General features: G+C 48.4%; 1 protein-coding gene across 1 annotated transcript; it reads right to left on the reverse strand.

Annotated features, from left to right (window-relative positions):
- On the reverse strand, positions 1-27646 carry LOC142572848 (uncharacterized). The gene is made up of 4 exons (XM_075682247.1): positions 27377-27646; positions 17200-18293; positions 8105-8219; positions 1-2318 (listed from the first exon to the last, which is right to left on the reverse strand). Exons 1-4 carry the CDS (start codon positions 27585-27587, stop codon positions 226-228), a joined length of 3513 nt encoding a protein of 1170 aa, XP_075538362.1. The 5' UTR covers positions 27588-27646; the 3' UTR covers positions 1-225.
- Between the last annotated feature and the right edge of the window lie 194 nt (positions 27647-27840).

Genomic DNA, 27840 nt, shown 5'->3' on the forward strand with positions numbered 1-27840 from the left:
TATCATTCATTATATACCTTCGCCGGTACAAAATTAATGCAAGTAGCACACTAGGTGTGCACTATAAGTATGTAACAGTGGTCATTTCAACAACCTCAACCAGTGCCAGCTGTTTATAAGGGCAGCAAGAAAGTACAGTTGTCCATTGATTTGTCGCCATAATGTGAACTTTCAAGAATAAACAACGAAAAATAACATGAACACTTCTCATTCCTATACCACTTCTCAGTCCATAATACAAGTAGTGTACTTAAGAGCAGTGCTATGATCCTGACAGCCGAATACTTGCGAAAACTGTGGCATACTCGCCACGGTGAGAAGGCACAGAACTCTATGCGTGACACCTGATCGCTCGTTGTCCTCTTCTCCAGAGCCGCACGTCAGCAGGCAGAAGCGCCTGAAGAAAGTCCGCTGCCATGTCCTCCAGTAGCTGGACCAGTTAATTGGGTGTTTATGGGTAAAAGTAGCTAAACCCAGCGTTTCGTACGCTGTCCTTGCCCCAAGCATCCAAAACATGTGCGAGGGTAGGCCATGTCCGTCACCAACTCCATCGCCTAACGCCGCAAGCGAAATGTTCAGCGCGTCGTTAGCCAGAATTTCTGTGCAATCTTGAAATTTGGCCATCACATCTCGCTGCTGCTGATGCCATATAGGTGACGCTTGGTGTGGCATTGCTGCGCGATAGAGCTCTGTGGCCATGAGGGTTCCAAGGGTGCCGGCTGAAAAGGCGAAAGGAACGTCCGCCGAATACAGCGCCGGTTCAACGCGCAGAGAAGCGGGCACTACCACTTCGTTGGCTCCCGCATCATACAGGACGCCTGTGTCCAAGACGTGCAGTGTGCCATGCGGGTGGCTGTCAGCGCGGCTGTTGCTGAGAAACGCACGATTCTGCTCTTCCTTCAGGCGCACGTAGATCGACGGAAAGTCGATGGCTCGTGCTCCCAACACCAAGGCCTCCGCGCGCTCGCCAATGACAGAGCTTGTGGCGTTCCAGGCATACAGGTCGTGCACGTGAAGCGACACAGTGGAAAAGAGCTTCTGCGCTCTGCGACGCATCAAGTCTCCCATCCAACTCAGGCGCACTCGGCTGGAAGCGGCTTGGGCAACCATACGTAAAATGTCTGCCGACTCTTGATTCCGTTCTCTACGGCCGCCGAATATATTGGCTGTGAGGATTTTCCTCGTGTGCCACATGGCATCTTGGCTTGCCTGCAGACATTCCCTGACTTGGTCTACTGGGCTGCGATGTTGCAGGCTGCGCACGTAGTCAAAGCGAAACACTTCGAGGAGCAAGTGCAAGTAGAGGTAAGCGACTCCGTAGTCGGCGAGGCTCCCGAGGAACTGCAGTACATTGCGCACGGTTCCATAACCAGTAACCAATACTTTTGATTTACCGCTGAGTTGTTCGTCAGATGGCAGGTGAGAGTTGACAGCTGCAAGCCACGTGTTCGTGCTCGTGGCGTCACCCAGGAAGTTCAGGCTACCCGCGTCGACCTGCTCCCGAGTATTGTCATCGACGTCGGGTGATGCCAGCAGTTGCTTCACAGTGTCGTCCGTCCTCTGTACGCTGTCTACGTCAAATTTTCGGGACGGGTACGTCGCGGAAAGTTCGACTAGGAGCTTGTGTAAGTAACCGCGCCACGCATCAGCCGAATGGGGGCCTATTGTCTCGGCCAGAGTCTTGCCTGGGAACACGTTCACTTGGGCTGCGCCCGCTCGCCGCACGAGCTTCACGCCGAAGACCGTGTTCAATCCTCGAGAAAGGGATAGGTCGATGAGTGTCGCCACAATGTCGCCAAAGTTTGTCATCGTCAGCAGCCGGTCCCGCTTCTCGGCGCCGAAGGATTGCATGATCTGCGATCTCGAAATGTAGCGATCGCGGGAGTTGACGAATCTGAAGCAGAGCTTGTAGAACTGCGCCACGCCACGTGTTTCGTGGGACGCGCTGCCGAACTCGTCGACGTCGTGCAGGCTCTGGTTGACGCGACGCGCAATCTGCTGCACGCTGTGGTCGAGGTACTTCAGCCGACCACCCGTGCTGTTGTCCCAGCGGTGGCACACGTGACCGTAGAAGTCCTGACATGGATCCACGCTGTCCTCCATCAGAGCCCAGAAGGAAGTCATCGCTCTGTCGCAGGCGGCAGTTGAGCACTCCTCGATGTATGTGGAGTGGGTGCGGTTTGCGAGAAATATCAGCGTGAGGGGTACCAGCGTGACGGAGGAGATCACCACAATGCAGCACAGGCCACACATCACGGATCTGCCAGTCATCCGAGAAGCCGCAGCCTGCTTGATCTCCCAAAAACTAGTGGCACTGACTGCGTGAAAGAAGCAGAGACGCGGGACAATAAAGGTAGCGTCATTCGTAGAATCAAAATTTTCGGTAATTGTGAGGCATGATACATGTGAATTCTTCTAAGTATTTAATGGACAGCTACTTTAAAGGGTTTTTCAGCTAACGGGCAGTATTAAAAAACTGACGTGTCTAAGAGAAGGCAACTAACTCCCGTTCACTATGATTTTGAACAACTCAAATTATACGTGTAAGCCATTATTTAAGAATAACTAATTAACACAGTCTTAATGTAGTGGTTTCGACGCAAAACCTTAATTATGACGCGTCGTGAGCCGCCAAAACCTCCTCGACCCTTTACGCACTCCATCAGCGGTGTTCCGGTCGAAGGTCCGTACACGTGGGAAGTTCACGTACCGTGATCCAGTAAGTAACGTAGGCCTTGGCCCAACATTCAGGACACGAGTAAAACACAGTGTTTATATATTTAGGTTATTTACAAAAACGGAGGAATGACGAAGAGAAAAAGTTAAGTTCTAGTGAAGAGGCCGATCTCTCAACAGAGCAACCGTCTCGTCTTATTCTTTCCGTCATCCCAGTCACGTCATCTTCCTCCAATCCGATGGTAGGAGATAGGAGACCTCTTCTGCCAATCCCGTGCTCTGAAGCGCTCTTCATCCGTGGCGACCTTAGCCCAAAACACAGGGACGTCATTGTGCGCGAACAAGGAACGACGAAAACACACCGAGGTCACACACGTCATCGACGCGAGAACCCGCACCCCTCTCAGTAGATACGCCTCTGATTGTTACGGGCTTGGCAATTAACTAGCCCTCATTTGCTTAACTCGGTTTCCTAGCAGCGCCCGTATTACCTCCGCTCAACGCTCCATTTACTTGGCGCTGCTGACCTCGTCATCGGGATAGAAGGGCGAAAATTATCAATCTACCACTGCATATTCCTGCCCCGTGATGTTGACCAGTGAGTGGTGCCGCGGGACCAACTTACAATCATAACAACTACAGAAGCTCTCACAGAAATTCAAGAAATGACAGAACGCGCAATTTATCCTTTAACGCTGTGCAGGTTTACCTTCACTTCAAAGTCGAGCTAAAATTCACCGCCTGAAATTTGTATACACGCTACTGCAAGACTCTTTTAAGATAGACCACACAAGATACGTCGAAACTAAGAAAACAAGGCACCCACGTCGTACGCATGATCTCACATTCCAAGAATAATCGTGCAACAACAATATATTCTATTATTCTTTTCTCCCTAGATGGATTCGGGAATGAAATACTCTTGACCGACTTGTAGACGAACAGCAAAGAATTGATGATTTCCTTGAACGATTCCATAACTCACTTAATACTTACTCATACGCCTGATGTCATATTCTCAATACGATTGTTTACTTTTTCTATTGGCATGCTTATCAATATTCGTATTCATACTTACTGTTGTACGTACATTTCTTTCTTCTTATTTTGTGCTTGTTTTGCAAATTTGCGCCCGACAATTACTGTTATTGTAACTGCTTATGTGTAAACATTCATTCTTTCTGTACCCCACTCCTGTAGTAACCCTGTCAAAGGGTTGACAGTATGTTGAAATTAATAAATAAGTAAATAAATAAATAATAAATAAATGAATAAATCAATTATTTATTAATATCCCGTGATGCTTTTTGCTTCATTGCTTCAGCAGACAAGATATCGTGGCAAAAATGGAAGTCAAGTCCATCTGCGCGTCGCTTAAGGTCTTTTCATACATCCTGTGAACGTGCAGCTTCAATCATTGGTCAGAAGCAGATTTGAAGGAACCAATATCCCGGAGTGTAAGCGCCTCGTTGCGTAGTGTTAAATTATGTGGTTTTACGTGCCAAACCCACTCTCTGATTATGAGGCACGCCGTAGTGGAGGACTCCGGAAATTTCGAACAACTGGGGTTCTTTAACGTGCACCTAAATCGGGTGTTTCGCATTTCGCCCCCATCGAAATGCGGCCGCCGTGGCCGGGATTCGATCCCGCGACCTCGTGCTCAGCAGCCCAACACTATAGCCACTGAGCAACCACGGTGGGTGTTGCGTAGTGTTACCGGGTGTTCAAAATTAAGCTTTATGGTTTTCTTAAATTTAGACACTGGGAGGCACGCGAGGACTATCTGTCCAAATAAGTTATGTGGCCAGGGGGACGCAAAGTGAGATAATAATTATCGCTGTCAGCAGTCCACTTAACTGAAATTGAATAATTAACTTTTTGTTCACTTCAGTAAGTGGGTATGTTTGTATTGAAAACTCGGAGGCAGTCGTGTTTCTAAACAGCTGTATCAGTTGGAATAATTCTTCTGAGGTTTCTGTACTTCGAGATACACGGCTCCAATTTTTCATTGTCATTCGCGTCTTTACGCATGCAAGAGAGCGAGGATTGGCGCAAAGCTCCTGCCTGATGTGACGCGGTTGTTTTGCGTTCGGCGTTTAGCCTGACAGCAGGGCGGAGGAATAGGCAAAGATGATAACTTTTCCCCTTCCCCTCTCGGCTGGCGAAATCACGATAAGACAGCGCGGTGCGCCGTGCAGTTATTGCTCTTAATTTCAATAAGATCTACAATACTTCGAAATCAGCAGTCACTTTATAAGCGTAGGCCAGGGAAGGACCATGCCATCATGCCCGTTCGACTAGTCACCATTACAAACGCGAACTGCCCTTCAGCTTCTCCGATCGCGCCATTATCTCGTCAAAACAACTGCCGCCATCATTACAGGCTGCGCGATCGTGTGATAAGACGGCGGTTCCGGGATCTTCGATTTTTTTTATTTCGCCAGCCGAAAGGGGAAGGGGGACAGTTATCAGCTTTGCCAATGCCTCCGTTGTCAGACTAAACGCCGCACGCAACAGCCGATTCATACCAGGGAGGAGCTTTCCGCCGATCCTAACTCTCTTGCATGCGTAATCATGCGAACGACAATTAAAAGTTGTAGTCGGATATCTGGGAACACAGACCAGGCTACAATAATTATTTCAACTGATACTGCGTAGAAACACGACTGCCTCTAACTTTTCAATACAAACATACCCACTCAGTGCAGTCTACAAAATGTTAATTATTCAATTTTAGTTATTCGGGCTGCTGACATAATAATCATCTCCCTTCGTGTCCCTCTGGCTACACAACTTATTTGCACATTCGGTCTTCGGGTGCCTCGCAGTGCCTTTAAGAAAACGATAAAGCTTAATTTTGAACACCCGGCATATTAGATCCCGTACACTTTTTTGCTTCCCCGTAAAATGAATACCACAGCAGCTGTCTTGGTGGAACGAAACCATTTGAATATTTATCAATACGCTCTATAACTGATATTTTGCAAGTCTTGCGTTCACACCAATACTCTAAATGTTAGCTATTCTTTGTGATGACCTAATCCCAGACTAAGGATACTAAGAGAAAGGAAGGCGTGCAGACATGGGCAGAAGATAAGAGAACCTGTACACATAAACGCCTACTATCAACTCAATGACGCACTGTGGCGGAAAGAAAAGTAGACGATTTTTCAGCGCATACTCAGGCATGGTGGCGTCCCCTGTCAATCAGGTCCACGTGTGTGCCTACGCGAGAGATAACTGTTTAGGCATTTCATGTTTTTTTCTTTATGCAAGTTAATTGAAGGCTGGCTTACGCATTCGCTTTCACCGATTCTATCATTATATATATGCCCGGCCTCCACCATTAGACGCATTTCTTCGTTCTTGTTCCTATAAAAAACAGCGAATTTATCGAAATTTGGCGTGCATTTACAGTCTCGCTAGTGCAAACAAAGACTATATAGAAACCCTCCGGTTAACTACACGATGCTGCTGTTGCTGCCTAATTAATTATGATGATTTATTGGCATCCCCTTTGAAACGGCGTGGTGAAAAATAGTCATTTAGCCTGATTGAGTCAACCAGGTCCAACTACATGCAAGCGCTACATGTCGGGACACCTGGTGGAATACAACGTAACTGCAATGCCAAGTTTGCACGTAGCGATGCAACGCGGCGCGCATGTCACATCGCGTGAAAAGTGACGCGAATCGAAGCTGACGCTGCTCCTACTGCTGCCGATGATTTATTGGCGTTCCATTTGAAACGCGGCGATGCAAACCGTCACTCAACCGGCTTGCTTTGATCAGGTATGCTATACATGTTCTTCATTCTAGCATTTCTGTATATATCTGCTTAATCTTATTTTTCTTCCTCAAGATAATCCATCCATTTCTTGGCCAATCCCCCATAGCGCTTAGGCGCCACATACTTGATAGGAAACGCAAACTACCTTATAACGCTATCTATGCAGGTGCTACTTGGCGTGCCACCTGGTGTCATAATATGCATCTGCAATGCAAAGTGCGCATGTGTCGATGCTACGCTGCGCGCATCTCACATCGCGTGACAAGTGGCACGATGCGATGCTAATGATGATGATGTTTATGCTTATTTATTGGCATCCCATTCATGCCATACATGTTTTTCATCCTAACATTTTTTATACTCTTCAGTCTTTTGTTTCTTTTTTTCTTCCTTAGGACAATCCGCCCATTTCTTGGCCAAATGGGTGGGAGCCTGGCGATAGCTTCGGCGGCGGCGCGGACAACATCGCCAAACAAAACGGCTGTTGGAATGAGCCTATAGTTAGCTTGCGCTGTAAAAAGGACTAGGCACGTTTTAGCGGTGGTGATGATGTAACGTGCCTGCCTGCCACGCTGCGGTCCACAGCTCAAATTCCCTTCAGAAAAATATTTTCTCTCGCTACTTTTAAGGCGAAAGCTTAAAGTGGCCCATGGGTTGAAAAATATAGTGTCCGGCGTTATCAAAAAAAAAAAAAAAAAAAAGACACGACCATACGGCATTATCGCGCTAAAATTGATGGCGCCACCCACGAGCATTGGTGGTACTCGAACCTACGACCTTTGGTGTTAACTAAGGCAAAGTTAATGAAGGAACTCGAGCCCACGATCATTTGTGCGAGCTGAGCGCACGGTGTTTGGTGTTAATTAAGGCGAAGTTAATTAAGCCGCCGTCAATTAAGACATGGTTAATTAGGATATTCGAAGTCACGACTTTTTCTGTTAATTGGGACGAAGTTAATAAAGGCACCGGCAATTCAGGCACAGCTAAGGCACTCGAACCCACGACTTTTGGTGGGAGTCGAACCTAAAACATTTGGGGTTGACACAAATTTAATTAACGCAGCAGCAGCAGCAGACTACCTATGTCCACTGCTGGACAAAGTCCTCGCCCAGCGATCTACAATTACCCCTGTCTTGTGCTAGCTGATCCCTACTTGTGTACTATAGGTTTATTCCGTTGTTTTCACACGTGCTCTGTAGCACGTGTATACGAAAGGCGTAAGAAGCCTCCTTAAACACATGACCTGAGGGCATACGAGGCGTGTTGTAGTCCGGCCGCAGTAATGATGCACTGTTTCGTGTCGTCTGGCCTTGCCTTGCCAGATCTTAAAAACCAAAGCGCGTTCGGTACGTCAGGCAAACTGCCACATGCAAGGAAGAAAAAAATATGGAAGAAACAAAAGAATAAATTCAGCGTATTGTTGTCCAAACCAGGTACTCAGCGTAGAAATCGGAGATTTTGCCGCAAGTTTGGACTCGTACGGTGTTCGCCTCATCGTCATTGGTTTCGCACCATCAGTTTACACTTTATATAGGCATATAATTCATATAATTCAAACTTTCTATAGGCAAGCCCTTATCATCGTGCAGACAAGATGAAAGTTTCGGCTTCACCTGCTCTCATCTAAGTCCTTACTTACCCCCCAAGGACGTTATCCTGCGTCGTGTCCCAACGCTTTCTGTCTGCGTTCCGCTCTTCGAAAGATGGTCCAGCTTGTTCCTTTGAAACGGCATCCCGGACCCGGTCCCTGACAGCTGTCGGTAAACGGCATGTAAAAAAAAAAAATGGACAGTTGGCGTAGCCGTAAGTAATAAGGGAGTCAACGTGCGAACTCAAACGAAACGTGTCGCGATTAAAGGTGTGGTTTGGTCAGAATGCCCGAACGCTTGGACTAGATTCCAAAAATATTTTTTTCTTTTCGATTTGCAAAAACGTCATTGATGGCTAAAATGCGGCCCGCAACGATCATTACTCATCAGCACAAGAACGCTGCTCCTGTGGCCACAGTGTGCTTCCTTCGAACTCGCGCACTTCAATTTGCAAAGTAAATTCTCGAGCGTCCGTACTTGTATTTTGCGACAAATATAAGCTAAATCCAGTTTTTGATGGGAGTGCGTTAGTTGTCCCGAACCACGACTGCTGCACAATACTACACAGTGCATTCGTTTCACGAATGACCGCGTATGCCGACACGCGTGTTCCTGAATTAAATTTTTATTCGTGTCTATCGGATATGTGTCGAATGCGTAATCGAAAAATTCTAATTGTCTGCTACTGCAGGTGAAATTCACACTCTGAGCAACATTTATATAGGCTGTTTTACTTCATATGAATACACTGGTATTCTCATCTGCAGGCGACCTCTTTTAAATAGTCGGGAACTGACAACGGCATTCCCATGCTTATTCAAACCCAAATTTATTTCCCAACTTCCTGCCTCCCCCGTTTTCCTTCCTACTTTATCAAAAGTTCTTACATTATAGGTCCTTAATCAAATCCAAACATGCAGAAACTACAGTACTACAGTACTACAGTACCTTGCTACGGTGTTTGGATCCGGACTGCTGGTACGATCTGTTGGGAACTCGGCGCTGACGCCCGTGGTTGTACCTGGGTCGCAAGCCCCAAGGGTAGCGTTGGCCTGGCGGCCTGGGGTACAACTGCAAGCATCCGAAGGTCCCGGCAAAGCATGAGTCGACAGGTAACAACGAAACAACTTGTTTATTTTAACATCGCAAAGAGTTGGCGGTCAGGTTTGACCGAAGTAGAGAGACGGGAGAGCACTTCACTCAACGGAAGAAATCGGAGCCCTCCTCTGGCGTCCGGGGGCAGCTGTTTTTATACTCTCGCAGTTGAGGGCAAGAAGGAACCCCTCAAAAGACGAGCACGTGAATGTACAATGGGCTAATGGTGACGCACACTGTCGTAGCGATGCCGTAGCACCATGTCGTGGCGCTGCGCACGATCTCGTAGCACCTGGTCGTGGCGCTGCGCAGCACACTGTCGTGGCGCTGCCGGTCGGACACAATGACTGTAACGAGAAGATGGTCCCTGCTTTGGCATCGCCTGTTTCGGGCACAATGACTGGAACGAGATCCCTGCTTTGGCATCGCCTGTTTCGGGCCCAATAACTGGAAGGAGATCCCTGCTTTGGCATCGCCTGTTTCGGGCACAATGACTGGAACGAAATCCCTAGGCGGTCGCATCGCCGCAGACGCGCCTGGAAACACCTGGCGATGAGTGTTGCGGTGACGACGATCGGGCCAAAATGTCCGCCGCCCCGCCGCCGTCGCGCCGGCAAAACCACGTGTCGCAGGCGAAACGCAACAGACCGCCCCGCCGGGGAAAGGAGATCCCGATGGACAGGGGACTGCATCCGCTGTCCGGAGGGATGTCGCTCGATGATGCTCATAACCGAAGTCGGGCGTCCCTTGACGTTTCTTGAGCGCAGCGCACAGAGAAGGCCTCGTTCTCTCGTTCAGGTTCGCACGGGACACTGCAAAGTGACTTCGGGAGAGTTCACATTTTTGTTCTCGTTCCCGGCAAGCGTTAGAACTACGCTGAAAACTCAACCGCTCAGTCAGCAAGCACGGCACAACCCTCACTAAGCCCTGCCAGGCTCTTTCCCCTTTTTATACCACTGCCTAGTTCCTTACAGTAGTCTAGCATCACTCAGAACGCGTCCACAAATTGAAAAATTGCACTAGAAAGCATATCATCACTTTGAAACACTAAACAAAAGCAATATGTTAAAAAAAATCCTGCCTCAGGAAGAAAAACATCAGTAACAAACAATTTTGAGGCTGATTCCTACGTTAGGGGCTTCGACTTAAGCCATCGGCGTTACCGTGGAGACTCCCCTTTTTGTAACGCACCTCAAAGGAATATTGTTGTAAAGCGAGGCTCCAGCGCAGGAGGCGGCCATTTTTGGGAGAGATGGTCTGCAGCCATTGGAGAGGGCAGTGATCTGTCTCAATGATAAACCTCGAGCCGGCTAGATAGCATGACAATTTCTGAACGGCCCACACGAGACATGCACACTCTTTCTCGGTGGCGCTATACGCCTGCTCACGACTGGTCAGCTTACGACTAGCATACAGGACGGGGTGTTCTACTTCTCCATTTTCCCGTTGGCACAGTACAACGCCCATGCCTCGCTCACTAGCATCGCACTGAACAATGAACCCTTTTGTATAGTCTGGCGATCGTAGCACAGGCTGGCTTGTTAGGGCACTCTTTAGGGCGCTAAAAGCTCTTTCCTTTGTCTCGTCCCAGACGACTGTTTGAGGCTCTGTCTTTCTTAGAGCATCCGTCAGGGGAGCCGCGATATCAGAGTACCTAGGGATGTACCTCTGATAGTAGCCGGCGACACCTAAGAACGACCGAATATCGGTCTTTGTGCGCGGTTGCGGAAAGTCTCGCACAGCGGCCACTTTTATTTCAGAGGGGCGGCGACGACCCTGACCAATCACGTGACCGAGGTAGACAACCTCGGCCTGTGCTAACTGGCACTTAGGAGCCTTTACTGTCAAGCCTGCTTCGCGCAGGCGGGTTAGCACTGCCCGCAAGTGTGTCATATGCTCAGACCAGGATGCGGAGAATATCGCTACGTCGTCTAGATACGGTAAAGCGAATTCTTGCTGTCCCCGCAACACTTTATCCATGAGACTTGAAAAACAGTATGGCGCGTTCTTCAAACCAAAACTCAACACTTTAGGACGGAATGTTCCCATTGGTGAAATGAACGCCGCATACCTACTAGCCTCTTCTGTAAGTGGAACCTGCCAATAACCCCTGACAAGATCTAGGGTGGAAATAAACTGAGCGCTACTAACTTTCTCAAGGCGCTCCTCGATGTTAGGGATCGGATAAATTTGATCCTTAGTGATGGAATTAAGCCTGCGGTAGTCGACGCAAGGACGAGGTTCCTTGCCCGGTACCTCAACTAAAATCAAAGGGGAGGTATAATCACTCTCACCTGCCTCAATAACACCGAGCTGTAGCATTTTCTTTACCTCAGCCTCCATAATATCGCTCTGGCGGGGTGACACCCGATACGCCTTGGATCGTACTGGCTCTGTGGAGGTAAGTTCTATATCATGAGTAAGTACAGAAGTCCTACCAGGCCTCTCAGAGAACAGACCTTGAAACTCTTGTAATAGCTGGTGTAGTTCGGTTTTCTGCTCAGGCGACAGCGGTGCTTTACTGATAAGGTCACTAATGACTTGACCGGTGTCTTCCCTGTTCGTCACTGAGCCTAGTCCCGGAAGCTCGACCGGAAGCTCTTCAGGAACGTTTACCATCATGCACACCACTGCTTCCCTTTGTCTATAAGGTTTGAGCAGATTACAGTGGTAAACTTGCTGTGCTTTCCGCTTTCCTGGCAGACTTACCACGTAGTTAACGTCCGACAGTTTCTGAACAATTCGCGCTGGGCCCTCCCACTGCACGTCTAGTTTGTTGTTTAGCGATGTGCGCAATATCATGACCTCATCGCCAACCTCAAAACGACGGGCCCTGGCTGTCCGATCATAATAAACCTTGGCCCTCTGCTGGGCCTTTGTCATTGCTTCACCTGACAACTCCTGTGCCCTTCTTAAGCGTTCGAGGAGCTTAAGCACGTACTCCACCACGACTGGGTCGTCGCCCCTACCTTCCCATGATTCTCGAAGCATGCGAAGCGGAGATCGAAGCGAGCGACCGTACACCAGTTCAGCTGGCGAAAACCCCGTAGCCGCATGCGGCGCGGTCCTTAAAGCAAACATCACCCCAGGCAGACACAGCTCCCAGTCAGTTTGATGTTCAAAACACAAAGCTCTCAACACGCGCTTCATGACGGAGTGGAGCTTCTCAACGGAATTCGACTGTGGGTGGTACACTGAGCTGTGTAACAGCTTTACCCCACACCTTTCGAGAAAAGTTGTCGTCAAAGCGCTAGTAAACACTGTGCCCTGATCTGATTGAATTTCTGCAGGAAAACCAACTCGCGCAAATATGGACAGTAGTGCATTGACTATCTCAACTGAGCTGAGTTCTTTAAGCGGCACTGCTTCAGGGAACTTTGTCGCTGGGCAGATCACAGTCAAAATGTGTCTGTACCCCGTGGCTGTTACCGGCAGAGGTCCCACAGTATCAATAACGAGCCGTCTAAAAGGCTCCGTAATGATAGGTACCAATTTCAACGGCGCCCTCGATTTGTCCCCTGGTTTGCCCACCCGCTGACAAGTGTCACATGTCCTCACGAAATGGTCTGCGTCCCGAAAACACCCTGGCCAATAGTACTCTTGCAAGAGACGGTCCTTAGTTTTCTTAACTCCTAGGTGTCCGGACCACGAACCCCCATGTGACAAGCGCAACAGATCCTGACGATAGCATTGAGGCACGACCAGCTGATCGAACTCCACTCCTCTGCGGTCTAGATACTTCCGGTACAGGACTCCACCTCTTTCCACAAAACGCGCAGTTTTCCTGGCGATACCTTCTTTGACATTGCAGCGCACGTTTTCCAGGCTGCCATCCTTTTTTTGCTCGGCTATCAAAGCCGTCCGGCTGACTTTTAGCAACCTATCAAGTCCGTCTGACGTAGGCGCGATGAGCAAATCAGTAGATAGCTCTTCTAACTTTCCCGCGTCGGGCGTTTCCTCTCCAGTATCTGGCGCCTTTAACGTTACAGACTCTAGTTTATTCAGTTCGGGCGTGCTCTGAATATCAGCCTGCTGCGCCTCTGACCCTTTTTCGTTGTTTGATAACGTTGGCCCCGCAACTACCGCCTTTGCAGCGAGCTCCCGAACCTTCGATCTGGTTAAGGCCTGAACACTAGCTTCACCAAACAAAAGCCCCTTCTCGCGCAGGAGGTGATCGGACCTGTTTGAAAATAGGTACGGGTACTGGGGTGGCAGCATAGATGACACTGCCGCCTCTGTCTCAAGCGCTCCGAAAGGTCCTTCAATAAGCACTTTTGCTACTGGCAGACACACGCTATGAGCTTCCACGGCTTGCTTGATCCACGCGCACTCGCCCGTGAACATATGCGGTTCTACGTAAGATGGGTGAACTACATCCATCGTAGCTGCGGAATCGCGAAGCACTCGGCACTCTTTCCCGTTCACGAGGAGATCTCGCATGTAAGGCTCGAGAAGCTTCATGTTCTCGTCAGTGCTGCCTATTGAAAAAAACACAACTTTTGGTGTTGTTTCCGGACACTGCGCCGAAAAGTGACCCGGCTTCTGGCACGTATAACACACGCGCGCTCGCCTCATCTCGAACCGCTTTCTGCGTTTGGCTGCCGCCGTCTCTTTACGTTTGGTCGGACTGCTTTCACTCGCATCCTCCCTACGCGTGTCCCCCTTTGCTCTCATGGGTGTGAACTTCGGCCTCTCAAACTTCGAGCCAAATTCACCCTTTTGACCATCCTTAGCTCCGCGAGCTCGACGCGTCACAAACTCCTCGGCTAGCTCAGCGGCTCTAGCCACCGTACAAACGTCTGGCCTATCCAAGACCCAGTATCGCACGTTCTCCGGTAACCGACTATAAAACTGTTCTAGCCCGAAACACTGCAGAACCTTATCGTGGTCACCAAACGCTTTCTCTTCTTTGAGCCACTCCTGCATGTTCGACATAAGCCTATACGCAAACTCTGTATATGACTCACTTTTGCCTTTCTCATTTTCCCGAAACTTCCGACGGAACGCTTCCGCAGACAGCCGGTACTTTTTTAGCAGACTCGATTTTACTTTGTCGAAATCCTCTGCTTCCTCTCTATCCAAGCGAGCGACTACGTCGGCCGCCTCGCCGGGTAACAAAGTGAGCAAGCGCTGTGGCCACGTTTCCCGAGAGAACCCCTGCTTCTCGCACGTTCGCTCAAAGTTAACCAGGAACAAACCAATGTCCTCTCCAAGCTTAAACGGCCGCATCAGGTCAGTCATTTTGAACAATACGCGTTCTCCTGCACCGTGTGCCTGACTTCCATTACGAGCGCGTTCCATCTCTATCTCGAGACGCTTCATTTCCAAAGCGTGTTGACGGTCACGCTCTTCTTTTTTCTCTTGTTGCTCTCGCTCTTTCTGTTCTTTACGTTCGCGCTCTTCTCTTTTTGCAGTCTCCCTCTCTTCAATAGTCTCAAGGCATTCCGACAGCTCGTCATCCTCAGCCTCTAACTCAAGAATAGCCTTTATCAGTTCTGGTTTTCTGAGTTTGTCTGAGACATCCAGACCCAACTCTCTTGCAAGCTCCAACAATTTCGGTTTGCGCAACGACTTCAAATCCATGGCTGCTCTGAATGCTGCTTTCTCTACTGCTTACTATTGTCTTGCCGCAAACTAACCCGGCAGCAACGACAACCACAATTACCAGCTCTGTTTCTGACACTAACAAAAAGCCTGGCAACGCTCAGAAGAAGAAAGTCCCGCACTCACCAAACCTCGCAGGCAGGAATTCCGCGCAGTCGTTCCGCTGCAGGCAACCAGTCGTCACACAGGGCTCGTTGCACTGCTCCCGGATCGTCGTTGAGCTGCTCAGCATACTGTCAACTGCATCTCTTTGCTGCTGGCCTCCGTTGTCGTGATCTCGCCGCTGGCAGACAGTTGTTTGAAGTCGTAGGCGATCTCACCGCTGGCAACCAGATATTTTAGACCGGAGGTGATCTCACCGCTGCCAACCAGATGTTTGGATCCGGACTGCTGGTACGATCTGTTGGGAACTCGGCGCTGACGCCCGTGGTTGTACCTGGGTCGCAAGCCCCAAGGGTAGCGTTGGCCTGGCGGCCTGGGGTACAACTGCAAGCATCCGAAGGTCCCGGCAAAGCATGAGTCGACAGGTAACAACGAAACAACTTGTTTATTTTAACATCGCAAAGAGTTGGCGGTCAGGTTTGACCGAAGTAGAGAGACGGGAGAGCACTTCACTCAACGGAAGAAATCGGAGCCCTCCTCTGGCGTCCGGGGGCAGCTGTTTTTATACTCTCGCAGTTGAGGGCAAGAAGGAACCCCTCAAAAGACGAGCACGTGAATGTACAATGGGCTAATGGTGACGCACACTGTCGTAGCGATGCCGTAGCACCATGTCGTGGCGCTGCGCACGATCTCGTAGCACCTGGTCGTGGCGCTGCGCAGCACACTGTCGTGGCGCTGCCGGTCGGACACAATGACTGTAACGAGAAGATGGTCCCTGCTTTGGCATCGCCTGTTTCGGGCACAATGACTGGAACGAAATCCCTAGGCGGTCGCATCGCCGCAGACGCGCCTGGAAACACCTGGCGATGAGTGTTGCGGTGACGACGATCGGGCCAAAATGTCCGCCGCCCCGCCGCCGTCGCGCCGGCAAAACCACGTGTCGCAGGCGAAACGCAACAACGGTTACGAAAACGTATGCTCTATAATGTATACAATACGTCATGGGTCGCTCTAGAATAACACATCGCACAATAACTGCGTTCCTTCTGTAAAACAATTCCACATAATGTCGAGCCTGAACGACGCCGGCAATGCTTTCGTTTATGCTTTTAAAAACTTAGTTCCTTGATCCACTATGAACAAAGCAGCTTCTACTCGATACCTCTGCCTGCTCTTACAACAGCGACCACGACGAAAAGAATGCAGTTCCAATTAGCTCTGTCGTGTTTTTTCCTGGTTTAGCTTGCGCACCCAAGAAGCTACCATCGCTGCTTCACCGATGCTTCAGTCCTCAAAATCCAAGAAATATATTCGGAATATAAGAAAGAAAAGGCCTTGTGACCTCCTGTTGGCTCTAGTGTATGCAAATGTAGATTCATGAGAACCCTTTTCTGGTGTCTAGAAATGGTGAAAATATGGACCATCGCTAACTGAACATCGTGATACACGAAAGATTACGTCAATAAGTGCAGTAAAAAAGAAATAAAAGACGTCAGAGGTTCTTCGGTCCTCGGAATAAGGGGCGATGTTCCCTAGCGTTATTCTACTGTTCACAATGTCGGTGCTATCAATTTTATTTGCCATTAATTCTAGTTATTCCTTTCAAGGAGCTTGTCTGTTGGCAGAAACCTTTATTCCGTATTAGAATACATGGTGTATCACTTTAAGATATTGTGGTGACAAGTTATTACACACAAGAAAGGTCGCATATTTGGATCGGAATCTTTGAAACTTCCTTCTTAATTAAAAAATTATTATCTTTCAAAGTAAAACAGTTCATGCACTTTTTCTTTTCAGCGGTAATGGATTCTCTTCTCTAGTTCAATGTCTGCTGCGTCATTGCATTGCCATTGCACCGCCTTTGTGTAAACGCGCTTTCTAGCGTGAATGCACGGAATAGCAAATCTGCCTGAAAAAACATTTAATAAAATCCGGATCCAACACCTTGAAATAGGTATTAAATATTAGCTATCGATGCGGAGGAAATTGAAGGATTACAGTTCTCCCGGTACTTATATGAAATCTATACTTCCAGAATTTTGAATTCTTCTGATGTCTACTAAGCACACACTGGTGCGAAGGACAAGATATGCAGATGGCCTGCATAACCCGCGACCGATCGCCTTTTGTACATTTCCCATACGACTCACTCGTGGCGCTTATAACCGGAAAAAAAATACCTGCCGTCACTGTTTTAAGGGTATGCATAGCAGTGATAGCTAATCTATATATGATAGAGAATAAAGCTTGGCGTCGTCATAGCTTGCCCATGAGTCGTAAGTATCTGTAGTGAAAAGCTGCAAGCCACTAAGGCATAACATAAAGGCGTCCCACATGCACTCACACTAGCTGCAGACGATTCAACTTTGCTGCCGAACATAGATGACGTTATCTCGCCGAGAAAAGGTTGCGCTCGATAAATAGCCGTGGTGCTGCTCTCTTCTAACCCTGTCGACATGGGAGCATCAGCAGGCTGATTATGACCAGGCGGTATCGTGGAAAACGACGAAGGGTCCTTGGTTGGGGTAGTCGACGAGGCGTACGGCCCGCGCGGATCCACGACATGCTGCGGCAGCACCGGCACTGGCGACGTCGGTGACACCTTGTGCGACGACGACAAAGGTGCACGGCCTTCCGCCAGCCCTAGCGATGCGGGCGATGGCAGTCTTCGAGCAGCGTTCGGTGAAAAGTCGCTTTGAGGTGAGCTGTCGGCGGGACTTCGGAGAACAAAAGGAGCAGGCACCATGATGGGGGCGAGCGCCAGCGAAACTTGGTCGCGCGTCCGTGACATTTCACCCAGAGTGTACGCGGACCACGCTGCTTCACTCGCAGTCGACGGACTCATGGGATTCTCGTTCGCTGAAGTCCGATACACGTCGAGAACCGCGAGGTTACCGTCGTCTGATTGGCCGAAAGGAGGCGCGAGCGCGGTAGGCCCAAGAGGAGAAACAGGCGCTGGTGCGGACTTGTTTGGCCTCTCCCGCTTCTTCAGACTGGAGGTGGAGGTGGCTCGCTTCTTCGAGCGACTCCTGCTTCGGCTGTCGAAGGCGGAGAAGAGTTCGGGCATTTGAGGACGTGGCACGTGCGCGGAGGGAGCAGCATGTTGTGATGCACGTTCTTGAGGTGGCTTAACTGCCTTCTTCTGACTGGTGTCCGACACGTCTGGTCTCATAGCGCCGCTTGTTTCACTGCAGAGAAGGGCGTTGTTGCACTCGATGAGGGGAGATCCCGAGCTGGTGTCAGCCACCGCAATAGGTTGTTCTTTAGATTCAACGGACTTCACCGACCCTCGTTCTCTGCTCCGCTTTCGGTGCGAGTGTCGATTGCCTCTGCTGGTGAACCCCGACTTGGACTTACATAACCGGTGTGCACCGCCTCTGCAGGAAGTGTCAGGATGGAAGGTGTTGTCGGCCACGTCCTTAGCAGCTTCGGTGCTTCCTGTTCGCAGCAGGAGAAGAATTAGGTTTAAGTACACTGAGCAATGAAAATTGTACAGGCTTAGCACGGACGTCCACACTTTGTTCTAGAGAGCTGGCGGTTGCTTCTCTTCGGAATCAAGAATGCCATATTACAATGCAGGTGCTGAGTTTCCGAGAAGAGGCTTTTGCGCAAGGGATCCTGCAAGAACGCTCCACTTTCGTTGTGCTGAGCCTAGTTTCTTTATCCAGGGCATTGAGTAATGTCGCACATTCTTTTATCAAAGCAGAAGTGTGGACGGCTGCATATAATATACCTTTACGGAAACCATCACAGCACTGGACCAGCGAGAGCTAATAATATTGGTGATAAATTAGGCGCACAGTTATAAGATTGTTTTGCTTGCAGAGAACATCGTTTCTTCTTTTCGAAAAGCTTTTTAATGAATTTTAACATGTCATAATTTGCTCAAGCAAGATTAAAATGCCTTAGTGAAAAGACCTAATTATGTGGCCTTGCTTTTACCACAGTCACTTACGAATGTTTTCTCACGAAAGCTAAGAGAATTCGAAAGTAAACCGCGAAATATTCGCCTGTGGCGCCATGTAACTGGTTTTGTCAAGTAAGGTGAAAGAGTGTACGCTTCTTTTAATGAACAGCATGGTTGGGCACTCTTGGTGTTACCCGACTACTTAGATCTGGAAAAAGAAATTGTTTGGTGTGTTATTCATCACCATGCTCCACTGCATGAAAAACAATATTTTTGTCTTTTACGTGCAAAACCATGATTAATTATTGGGGGACTCGCGGATTTCTTTGATCATCTGGTGTTCTTTAACGTGCCACCAATGCACGGTACACGGGCGTTTCGCCCCCATCCAAATGTGGCCGAGGCAGCCGATATTTCATCCTGCACCCTCGGCCTTAGCTGCACAACGCCAAAATCCCTGAGGCTCCACGGAGGGTGCCCCACTGCTTGCTCAATGGCGTAATTTTGCGTGTATGTAATCAGCCCTATTTCAACAAATGTCATCTATCGAGCAGGCCAGCAATCTGTAGTTAAATATCGTCCCGAAGTCTTGTTTTGCTGCGAAAGTGCCGTGTGCATGTGCATCATGTGGTGCAAACTTAATGTGATTCGAAGTGTTGAGCAATGCTATTTTAAGGGCCCCGTTTCTCAGAAAACCCGGTGCCGGCGCCGTGAGCGAAAATTCCCGTATATATTTAGGTATATGTATATGCTACGCCTTGATTATGAGATGCGGTATATGCGGGCTATATTTCCACACCGTTCTATCACTAAAGTTGCTCGTACCTTTTCTTACATCCTTGACAGAGTGATTCCTCGGCATTTTGAGTATGACCGCCCACGAACTAACGTCACGAAGCAAAACACTGACAGCGTATGCACTTTGTGTTAAATTTTTTCAGAGAGAAATATTAAAAGCGCAAAACAATGACAGAAACCTGAAAAATGATGTAATCTTTTTGGTGCGCCTTTGCGCTACCTCCGGCATCGGTCCACGCAAGAGGTCGCGTTTCTACCAGCTCGCCTTCGTGCAGATTTCGGCGCCAGCGTTTCCTGGTGAACATTTAGGTTACATAAACTGCAGTTGCTTGGAAGCGTGAAAAGAAGTCAGGGATCTTTCAACGATATCGCGTTCCAATCTTAAAGGCGAAGCTTAAGCGTCATTCAATATTTTAATGCGTAAGTATTCTATAGCGAGTACCCTAGCACCTTCGTGAGAAAAGTTTAGTGCCTTATATGTCCACAATGATGCGTAATTTGCGAAGACTGTCAATCGTTTTAATAGTGTAAGTGTAGATGATTGGTAACTTTAGAAGCGACAAGAAACAACTGAAACAAATACGAAAAATGATTATAAAGAGTGCCCATATGATCAGATTTATGCATACCTACAGGGATACGTAAGGCTCCAAGAATATGCGTGGTGAAGCTTGTAGCAGGGGTGGGCTCAGTGAAATTCGGGGGTGGGCCAACCTAAATTTCAGGGTGGGCTAGCTAAAATTTGTTGACGGGCCAGCTGTAATTCGGAGGTGGGCCAGTTGAAGCTTGGGGGTAGGCCAACTGAAATTTTGGGGTGGGTAAACTTGAAATTTAGGGTGGGCCAACTTCAAATTTAAGGGTGGCCCTACTGAAATTTGGGGTGGGCGAACTACAAATTTGGGGGTCGGCCAACTGAAAGTTGTCATTGGGCCAATTTGAACTAAGGGGGGGGGGGTGCATCCTAAAATTGGCGGTGGGCGAAGGTGAAATATTTAGGTGGGCCAACAGAATCTGACAACTCCAGTGGAGTTGCCGGATAATTTTTACCACTTATTTATTACCCCTATGACCAATCGATATTCATAGGGTAGCGAGTTATATAAACGCATTTCGATGGGAGCAAAATGCAAAAATGCCTGTGTACCATTAATTGGATGCGCAATCAACACCCCCCGACACCCCCACCGCCGTGGCCAAAATTAATCTGGAGTCCCCCACTACGCCGTGCCTCATAAGCGATCGTGACTTTGGAACCTAACAACGACCGTCCGCACGGGGACCCTCTTAAAAAATATCTCCTGTATTATGTATGACCACTCATGTGCAGGTCATAAACTACCAGGTTTCTCCAGTTGAGTGCCATCTGTGCGGTTTAACCGAGCTCAGATTGGTCCACCTTGACTGATCGAAGAAGGCACCACTGTAGGTTAAATGAGGCGTACAACTCCTGCGGTGGCGAAGAGGCAGAGTATCCGCCTCACGTGCAAGAGGACCGTGGTTTCTAATCCCGGTGCCACGCAATTTTCCACCGGAAAAAAAAATTCCGCATGTTGAGAAAATTGCATAAACTGGCCTGGAGTGCGGCCTGATCCCGGTGACCAGAACCGGTAACGCACTCCCTCACCGGAGCAGGATTGGCCGCCCTGGTGCAGTACTTGGCCACAACCTCCTATATGAATACAACAATCAAACCACGGCCCTCAGTCCCCAGCAGCTGCGAAGCGACTGACCACGGCGGCGGTCAGACCTGTGACGCAGCAGAAGGTGCTAAGAATCCTTGGATCCGGACAGGCCGCCCTTGGAATCCGAACCTGGCAACGTTTAACGCTAGAACGTAATCGAGTGAGGCGAGTGTAGCAGTGCTATTGGAGGAATTAGAGGGCAGTAAATGGGATATAATAGGGCTCAGTGAAGTTAGGACGACAAATGAAGCATATACAGTGCCAAAAGGCGTGCACATCCTGTGCTTCCGGGGTTTAGCGGAGAGACGAGAACTAGGAGTCGGATTCCTGATTAATAAGAATATAGCTGGTAACATACAGGAATTCTATAGCACTAACGAGAGGGTGGCAGGTCTTGTTGTGAAACTTAATAAGAGGTACGAATTGAAGGTCGTACAGGTCTACGCCCCTACATCTAGTCATGATGACCAGGAAGTCGAAAGCTTTTATGAAGACGTGGAATCGGCAGTGGGTAAAGTCAAAACAAAATACACTATACTTATGGGCAACTTCAATGCCAGGATACGCAAGAAGCAGGCTGGAGACAAGTCGGTGGGGGAATATGCATAGGCTCTACGAATAGCAGGAGAGAGTTATTAGTAGAGTTTGCAGAACAGAATAATATGCGGATAATGAATACCTTCTTCCGCAAGCGGGTTAGCCGAAAGTGGACGTTGAGGAGCTCAAATGGCGAGACTAGAAATGAAATAGACTTCATACTCTGCGCTTACCCTGGCATCATACAAGATATGGACATGCTCGGCAAGGTGCGCTGCAGTGACCATAGGACGGTAAGAACTCGAATTAGCCTAGACTTTGAGGGAACGGAAGAAACTGGCACATAAGAAGCCAATCAATGAGTTAGCGGTAAGAGGGAAACTAGAGGAATTCCGGATCAACCTACAGAACAGGTATTCGGCTTTAACTCAGGAAGAGGACCTTAGTGTTGAAGCAATGAACGACAATATTATGGGCACCACTAAGGAGTATGCAATAGAAGTCGGTGGTAACTCCGTTAGATAGGATACGTAAGCTATCGCAGGAGACGAAATATCTGATCAAGAAACGCCAATGTATGAAAGCCTCTAACCCTAAAGCTAGAATGAAACTGGCAGAACTTTCTGTGTTAATCAACAAGCGTAAGACAGCTGACATAAGGAACTATAATATGGATAGAATTGAACATGCTCTCAGGAACGGAGGAAGCCTAAAAGCAGTGAAGAAGAAACTAGGAATAGGCAAGAATCAGACGTGTGCGTTAAGAGACAAAGCCGACAATATCATTACTAATATGGATGAGATAGTTAAAGTGGCTGAGGAGTTCTATAGAGATTTATACAGTACCAGTGGCACCCACGACGATAGTGGAAGAGAGAATAGCCTAGAGGAATTCGAAATCCCACAGGTAACGCCGGAAGAAGTAAAGAAGCCTTGGGAGCTATGCAAAGGGGGAAGGCAGCTGAGGAGGTTCAGGTAACAGCATATTTGTTGAAGGATGGTGGTAACATTGTTCTAGAAAGACTGGCCACCCTATATACACAATGCTTCATGACCTCGAGCGTAATGTAATCTTGGAAGAACGCTAACATAATCCTAATCCATAAGAAAGGGGACGCTAAAGACGATAAATTATAGACCGATCAGCTTACTGTCCATTGCCTACAAGGTATTTACTAAGGTAACCGCTAATAGAATCAGGAACACCTTAGACTTCTGTCAACCAAAGGACCAGGCAGGATTCCGTAAAGGCTACTCAACAATAGACCATATTCACACTATCAATCAGGTGATAGAGAAATGTGCGGAATATAACCAACCCTTATATATAGCTTTAATTGATTACGAAAAAGCGTTTGATTCAGTCGAAACCTCAACAGTCATGGAGGCATTACGGAATCAGGGTGTAGACGAGCCATATATAAAAATACTGAAAGATGTCTATAGCGGCTCCACAGCCATCGTAGTGCTCCATAAAAAAAGCAACAAAATCCCAATAAAAAAGGCATCAGACAGGGAGATACGATATCTCCAATGCTATTCACAGCGTGTCTAGAGGAGGTATTCAGAGACCTGGATTGAGAAGAATTGGGATAGGAGTGAATAGAGAATAGCTTAGTAACTTGCGATTCGCTGATAATATTGCCTTGCTTAATAACTCAGGAGACCAATTGCAATGCATACTCACTGACCTGGAGAGACAAAGCCGAAGGTAGGGTCTAAAAATTGATCTGCAGAAAACTAAAGTTATGTTTAACAGTCTCGGAAGAGAACAGCTGTTTACGATAGGTAGCGAGGCACTGGAAGTGGTAAGGGAATACATCTACTTAGGGCAGGTAGTGAACACGGATCCGGATCATGAGACGGAAATAATCAGAAGAATAAGAATTGGCTGGGGTGCGTTTGGCAGGCATTCTCAAATAATGAACAGCAGGTTGCCATTATCCCTCAAGAGAAAAGTGTACAACAGCTGTGTCTTACCAGTACTCACGTATGGGGCAGAAACCTGGAGGCTTACGAAAAGGGTTCTACTTAAACTGAGGACGACGCAACGAGCTATGGAAAGAAGAATGATGGCTGTAACGTTAAGGGATAATAAAAGAGCAGATTGGGTGAGGGAACAAATGCGGGTTAATGACATCTTAGTTGAAATCAAGAAAAAGAAAGGGGGGGGGAGCATGGGCAGGACATGTAATGAGGAGGGAAGATAACCGATGGTCATTAAGCGTCACGGACTGGATTACAAGGAAAGGCAAGCGTAGCGGACGTGGCAGAAAGTTAGGTGGGCGGATGACATTAAGAAGTTTGCAGGGACGACATGGCCACAATTAGTACATGACCGGGGTAGTTGGAGAAGTATGGGAGAGGCCTTTGCCCTGCAGTGGGCATAACCAGGATGATGATGATAATTATGATGATGACCCAAGAAATTATGAATTATTACTATGACATATGGAATAATATAATAAAATGTACAGATGCGCTACACGTAGAGCAATTGCTTAAAGAGGCAAGTGCTGAAAACGCGCGGCTCTGTGGAGAAAGTAGCTGACGTGCCCCCAGCCACAGTCATTAGCTTACGATGGACTTTTTCTCCTTCAGTGAAATCAATTCACTACACAAAAGTGTTCTTACAGCAATTTGGTGGCTCAAAAAGCTCACAAGATAGATAAATGCCGGAACAAAAGATGGAAATTGCGAGCCTGCATGCAAGGGCTGTTTGCGTGAAGGCTCTCTAGCTTCAAAGTTCAGCAAGTTGTTAGGGACTCAAGGTCCAGAAAGAAAGGTGTGTAAACATAGACAATCGTAAAACGAGAACAAAACAAAGACCGATTATCAAAAAAGTTCCCTTGCTGGAGGAATAGGAAGGAGGAGGAAAGCCAAAAATGCGCATGGGGGGGGCTTATAGGAAAGCAGTGCCAACCCATCAATCAGGATCAAGCGGGCCCTATTGTGAAAGATAACTGTTCAAGCACGAGAATTCCTCCTCATGCAAGATCATCGAAGGCTGAGTTCCGAAATGCTATGGCCGTTATTGATATGCCACACCTCCAACCTAGCTAATGTGCATTTCTTTATTGTTATGTGCGCACAGAATTACAATGTCTGCAAATTCTGGAGTAAACTTGTCATCGGGACAGTGCGACGAAGTGGCAGACGGTGTTCCGTGGATCAACAATCTTTTGTGCCCAACTATTTCTTCACTGATGCAGTCGGCGGTCAGTGCTACACTGTGATATCTTCATCACCATCAAGAAGCAGACCTCCCTCGGCTCGTTACGGTCATGCTATAGCGACCCTTGGTCCGAGCTCACCTGGAATAAAAGAACTTTTCCCAGATGTATGACTGTCTGGTGCCATGCGTCGCAGCAGTGGCGACGAGGAGAACGAGGATCTCAACGACTCCCGGACCCGGACCCGTAAAGCCATGAGCGTGGGATGGCCACCAGTGTTTGAAAGAGTGTGGCCAACGTTTCGAATTCGCCTCGACGCCTACTTCGAAGCGCAACACAATAACGGACGCGACGAAACGGCAAACGCTGCTAGTGGCCTCGCTACCGGGGAAAATGCGATTGGAGTTGTCCAGGGACGTCTTCACCCGAGGCAGATCAACGTACTCAACTACGACGAAGCCGGGGGGTACCTCGAAGAATACTATGCCCCGGAAGTTTACGAAATAGCAGAAAGTTATGATTTTTTCACGTGGTCACAAAAAGAAGAAAAGAGCGTACAGGAATTTATTGTAAAAATAAGACGTCTGGCAGAAAAATTCAGTTTTGGAAAGTCTCTAGAACGCATTCTGCGAGACCAAATTGTATGGCGTGCCAGATGAAGGCGTAAGACGACGTTGCGGAAGCTATTGAGGTTGCGGAGGCTAAGGCTGACGGAAGCCAAGGATTTTGTCATTGCTCAAAACGCTGTCCCTAATGCGCGCAACATGCAGCCAACGGATCGGAATAGCATACACTTCATGCGGCAGCAGACGCGGCCAGGAAAACCGCAACTGAAGCCCGAAAGAACGACACCTTGTCAGAGGTGTGACAGTGAAGCTCACACGAAAGAACAGTGCTACCACATCGTACAGTATGCCGCCGATGCAGTAAGCCAGGACATCTAGCTCGAATGTGTCGTTTGCGAACTGGATGGAATCCCCAAGGGACTTAAGCCCTGTCGGCAACACCCAGTGACATCTCGGAGGACAAAATTACCCTCTACACTATAGTATAGCTCATCAAACCACAAACGGCCACATTCTTAAGCCAATCTTCAAGGAGATCACTTCAGATGGAGTGCCTGTAACTATGCCAGTCGACAGTGGCTCACCTGTTAGCGTCATCTCAATGAACACGTTCAGGCAGATCCAAATCAGATGGTCGCCACTAAGCAGCACTACTCTCAGCTTATCTTGTTTTTGGAGCAACTCCCAGTGGTTGGAGAACTGCACATAAAAGCTACATGTGAAGGACATCGCATACATGGTACCCTGGTGATCGTCGACAGACCCGGACCGTACCGTATGCTTTGACCAACAAATTGTCTGAAGCTTTGGACCAATTAATCGCAGACGACGTCATATCACCGGTCATGGCAGCAGAATAAACTACGTGAGTGGTTCCAGTTGTGAAAGCTGATGGGACGATTCGACCCATCAGCCACATCCAGTACGTTTCTGTTAGCAGCAACGCTGCATCATCACTTTTCCGTCTCTAAAAGCCAATTTCCCGACACAGTAGCCTGCCTCAGAGAATCCTTTTATGTAGACGATTTGGTGCTCGGTGGAAACAGCGTTCAGAAAGCACTGCGAATTGATGTCGCTTTTGTCCGATACCGACAGGGTAACGCTCCGTCAACGACTTTCGGACGGTAGTACAGAAAGCTCTCCGACTCCATCAAATGAACATTTGCGTCGCTCAACGAGACAGCGCCGTCCTCCAGGGCGTTTGAACTTACAGTGGGGGGGGGGGGGTGCATCTGTGGTATCATCATCCCCAACAAGAAGCGGACTTCGCTCGGCTCGTGACGCGCGTTCTATGAGCGGCCGTGGGTTTGACCATGTTCCGAGCAAACGTGAAATGAAGGAACGTTCCACAGATGTATGCCTGACTGTCGTGATGCATCGCAGCATACACACAACCGATTGTAGCCAAAAGCGGTACCGTTATCATTGCCGTAGTTTTCCTGGACAGCCTACTTAGTAATCTTATGCTGCTGCAGTCGACGCCACCAATTTTCTTGTATTCCTTAGACTAATGCGTTCAATGGTGTCTAAAGTCTCCTGAGCCTTGGCAGACATGTAAAAGAAAAAAGTGAACTCTTGGGTTTTACGTTCGCAAAACCGTATCTGATTATGAGGCCCAGTGTAGTGGGCAGAGTCCGGAGCAATTTCGACTACCTGAGGTACTTTAGCTTGCACCTAACTCTAAGCTACGAGCATTATCGCATTTTCGGACTCCATCGAAATGCGGCCGTCGCGGCAGGAAACGCACCCGTGACGTCGAGCTCAGCAACACGACGCTACGACCTTTGGTCTACCGCTATCGCTTACATTTGCTACCGAAAAAGACTGAAATGGCGTGTGGGAGTAGCAGTGTGCTCACCTTGCTCTGCGGCTTCTAGAGAGCCGACGTCACTGATCAAGGGATTGGTGGTGGATTCCACGGCCTTGTGACAGGTAACGTCCTTATCGGTCGGTGATGTCTTGTGTTTCGGCAGACTGTTAGGACGATCCGTGTGCTGCCGGCGCCGGAAGGTTGCTGACGACGCCTCCGGTGTTGGTGACTTGAATCTGTCAGCGGAGTCTTTGTCCATCGAAGTTGTCGAAGCGATAGCTGGTCTTCTTCTGGCGGCAACGCGCACCCCGTGCGCATGGGGCGCATGCACTTCGTCTTCGTTGTTTTCCTGATGATGATTATAATGATGACGTTAGAGGTTGTGGCGCACATTCACTTTAAAGAGATTGACCGAGAATTGGGTGGTGAAGGCAACACACTTGAAAAGAATAGATGTTCAGAGATCAAGAAATGAAATAAAGAATATAAAATAAAGGAAAGAAAGCCTAGCT

Source organism: Dermacentor variabilis, chromosome 2 (genome assembly GCF_050947875.1).
Source record: "Dermacentor variabilis isolate Ectoservices chromosome 2, ASM5094787v1, whole genome shotgun sequence".
NCBI classification, from domain to species: Eukaryota; Metazoa; Arthropoda; class Arachnida; order Ixodida; family Ixodidae; genus Dermacentor; species Dermacentor variabilis.